Raw genomic sequence first — 3,106 nt, 5'->3', positions numbered from 1 at the left:
CCACCTGCCCCACCTGCCCAGGTGAATCCCCCATGTCTCTTCCAGCCACCTGCTGCAGACGGGCTCCATCCAGGATCTGGTGATCGTCTCTGAGAAGCAGCAGGTGAAGGGCATCAGCCGGATCGTCGCAGTGACGGGTCAGGACGCCGTCCAGGTGGGATGTGGCTCTGAATGGTTCAGAACCAGCTGGACTCCAGCTGAGATTCTGTGGGACTGGACCGAACTGGTTCCGTTCGTCTCTGCAGGCGAGGGACATGGGACGCGCGTTGACCCAGGAAGTGGACTCTCTGTCAGCCAGACTGTCAGGCTCCGCCCCCTTCAGCCTAGGCTCCGCCCTCCAGTTCTCCAAGGAGGCCGGCGCCCTGTCTGATGTAGGTGACCTTCCCATGATGCCGTGCGGCAGCGAGGCCGCGGTTTAACCCTCAGCTGTGTCTGACAGGCTGTGGACAACACGCCCGTCCCCCAGTGGCAGCGCCGGGAACTGCAGGTCCGGCTGCGGGCCACGCTGCGCTCCATCAGCACCGCCATCAGGAAGCTGGAGGCTGAGCAGGTGAGAAAGCACCTGGACGGCGCGGCGCCCGGAGACGCCCGCCGCTCACGCTGTCCCATTATGCTTTGCTCAGGCTGCTGAGAGAGCGGCGCTGCTGCTGCGGCGGCGCGGACAAACGGAGCTGCTGGTGGACGCCGTGGAGACGGACTCGCCGTCGGTGAGTAGAACCGGGCCCGACGGGTTCTGACCCGACTGGAACCGGGCCTGGTTCTGGTTCTGATCTGGGATCGGACCGCTAACGCGACCGGATCCGTTCTGGTTCTGTTCCAGGTTCTGATGAAGACCGTCAACCAGCTGAGCGCCGCCGCCCCCCTCAGTCACGTGATGTTGCTCGCTCACCAGAGGCATTCTGGGAAAGTTTTCTGTGCCTGTCAGGTACCCAAGGTAACTGCTGACATCATAGGGGGCGGGGCCAACACCGGCCACCTCTGATTGGCTGTGCTCCTCCTCCGCAGGACTCGCCGGCCCTCGCCGCCTCTGATTGGGCGGTGGCAGTGTGCCGCCGCCTGGGGGGAAACGCTGGGGGATCGGCGCTGGTTGCCAAGGGAACCGGAAGCAGCAGTGACATCACAGAGGCCCTGAGGTGGGCCGAAGACTTTGCCCTCAAGAAGGCAGGGCGATGATGTCACAGGCTCCGCCCCCAGGAGGCGTGCTGTGATTGGACGGAGAGATTTCTTTGTTTTAGAAGAAATAAAGGCAGAACTGAGTTGATTTTTTAAAATTTTTATTCATTTATTGATTATTGATCCAGAGCCGGTTCCAGAGCCGGTTCCAGAGCCGGTTCCAGAGCCGGTTCCAGAGCCGGTTCCGGGCGGTCTGGAGCTCCTCTTGTTTTTAAATCCAAAACTTGACCGCTGTGGTTCTGTTCAGGTTCTGGTCTGATTTAACTGGACCGGTTCTAACAGAACCTGATCTCAGATCTGTCAGCTGGGTCCAGTCAGGTGGAACCAGCCAATCGGATCAGAGCATCACCTGTTCGGTCCGGATGAACAGAACCACCGTGGGAACCACCTTGTCGGACTTTGGGCCCAGAGAGGAGCCCAGCGCCGGGAGGCCAGGCAGCGCCGCTTCAGAGCCTCGTAGTCCTGGTCCAGGTACCGGACGGCCTGGCTGTTGGTTCCGACGTCCTGGGTCTTGTGTGAAATTCTGCCCCCTGTGTCCGGAGCGCGCATTGCAGCCAGAGAGGTGGAACCGGCGGTTCTGATCCATTTCTCGGTAAAAACTCCTCATATAATCATGTCAATGTTGTAACTGTCAGTTTAATCAGCAGCTATCAAAATAAAAATACATAAATAAACGAGGTGTTTTTACGCTGTTTGTGTTATTTTAGAGAATCGATCTTTGATCAGAACAGATTTGATCAGGCAGCTGAAATATCCTCTCTCCCCCCATAACCCTGAGAAATAAAAAGCAACTGTTTCCAAATTCTCAAAACTATATATATATGGCCCAGGTGAGTGATGCCAGGTGAGGCCGGGCCCTCCAAAATAAAATCTACTTCCTTCTTGGCTTGGAGGACGGTCAGAAAGCCTCAGGTCCGAACCGGAACCAGAACCACGGTTCTGCATGAAGAAGTGAACCCAGGGAGGAACAGAAAAACCAGAACGAACTTTGAACCAAAAGTCCAAGAGGTTCCGACCCAGAAGGGCTTCTTCTGCGCGCATGCTTTTATTGTGAAAGGCGCTGGCAGCGAGCAGCAGGAAGGGACTTCCTGTTCCCAAAAGCTGCCTCGTTCCTGCAGCCTGAGTCATGGCGTCTCCACCCTGCAGTTTACTCCATCATTCCCAGTTTGTTACTGGGCCCCATCGTTTCGGACACACTGACCAGCAGGGGGCGCCCTCGGTCCAGGTGAGCCGCTGGAGAAGAACGTTCTGGAGCAGTAAGTGGCTGCACTGCGATGACCTTTGACCCTTCACCCCCAGGAAGTATTGACACCCTGAATCAGATCTGAGAGGAACCCGAACAGGAAGTGATTCATTTGCATCGGAGAGTTCTGGATCTGATCTGGTTCTGGTTCTTCAGCTGTTTCCTGTCTGGTTCTGCTGAATTGGACCCGGCGAGGCCGAGGTTCTGCTGGGCCAGCATCAGACAGTAGCAGCAGTGAGGCTGTGTGTGTGTGTGTGTGTGTGGTGAGTAAACAGCCTGCAGAGCAAACAGCAGCTGAAAGAGGTTCTGTCTGACCCGACCCGACCCGACTCCTTCATGGAGACACTGAGGGATTGAACAGAATCAGAACCAAACATGGAGAAGCAGCTTTCAGCTTCTATGCTCCACAGATCTGGAACAAACCGGAAATCCTGAGCTGGTTGGAGTTTGATGATAAATGAAGAATTGACCAACATGTTGATCAGGTATTGATCAGGTATTGATCATGTATTGAAAACTCTTTGAAGTGCCTCGTGGCTCATTGTTCTAATAAACTGATCGATCTGCAGCAGCTCGCAGTGGCGCAGCCAGAGGGGGGGCCAGGGGGGCCCCCCCTGTCATCTGATTGGCCCCCCTGTCATCTGATTGGCCCCCTGATGATTGACATGTAACAGCTCCAGGTTATTCCTG

At 56.1% G+C, this 3,106-nt stretch overlaps 1 protein-coding gene across 1 annotated transcript in view; it reads left to right on the top strand.

The window, feature by feature from the left end:
- The window catches only part of aars2 (alanyl-tRNA synthetase 2, mitochondrial (putative)), a 10,015-nt gene extending 8,165 nt beyond the window's left edge, over positions 1–1,850 (top strand). The window contains exons 17-22 of the mRNA XM_008420841.2: positions 24–154; positions 246–371; positions 440–550; positions 624–707; positions 821–934; positions 1,006–1,850. Coding sequence (XP_008419063.2) covers positions 24–154; positions 246–371; positions 440–550; positions 624–707; positions 821–934; positions 1,006–1,173 — 734 coding nt within the window. The 3' untranslated portion in view covers positions 1,174–1,850. The remainder of the gene's footprint in view (positions 1–23; positions 155–245; positions 372–439; positions 551–623; positions 708–820; positions 935–1,005) is intronic.
- The last annotated feature ends 1,256 nt before the right edge of the window (positions 1,851–3,106 follow it).

The sequence above is a fragment of the Poecilia reticulata genome, linkage group LG1, assembly GCF_000633615.1.
Source record: "Poecilia reticulata strain Guanapo linkage group LG1, Guppy_female_1.0+MT, whole genome shotgun sequence".
Classification (NCBI taxonomy): domain Eukaryota; kingdom Metazoa; phylum Chordata; class Actinopteri; order Cyprinodontiformes; family Poeciliidae; genus Poecilia; species Poecilia reticulata.
Note: the sequence above shows the minus strand (reverse complement) of the source record. Positions and strands in the feature narration are given on the sequence as shown.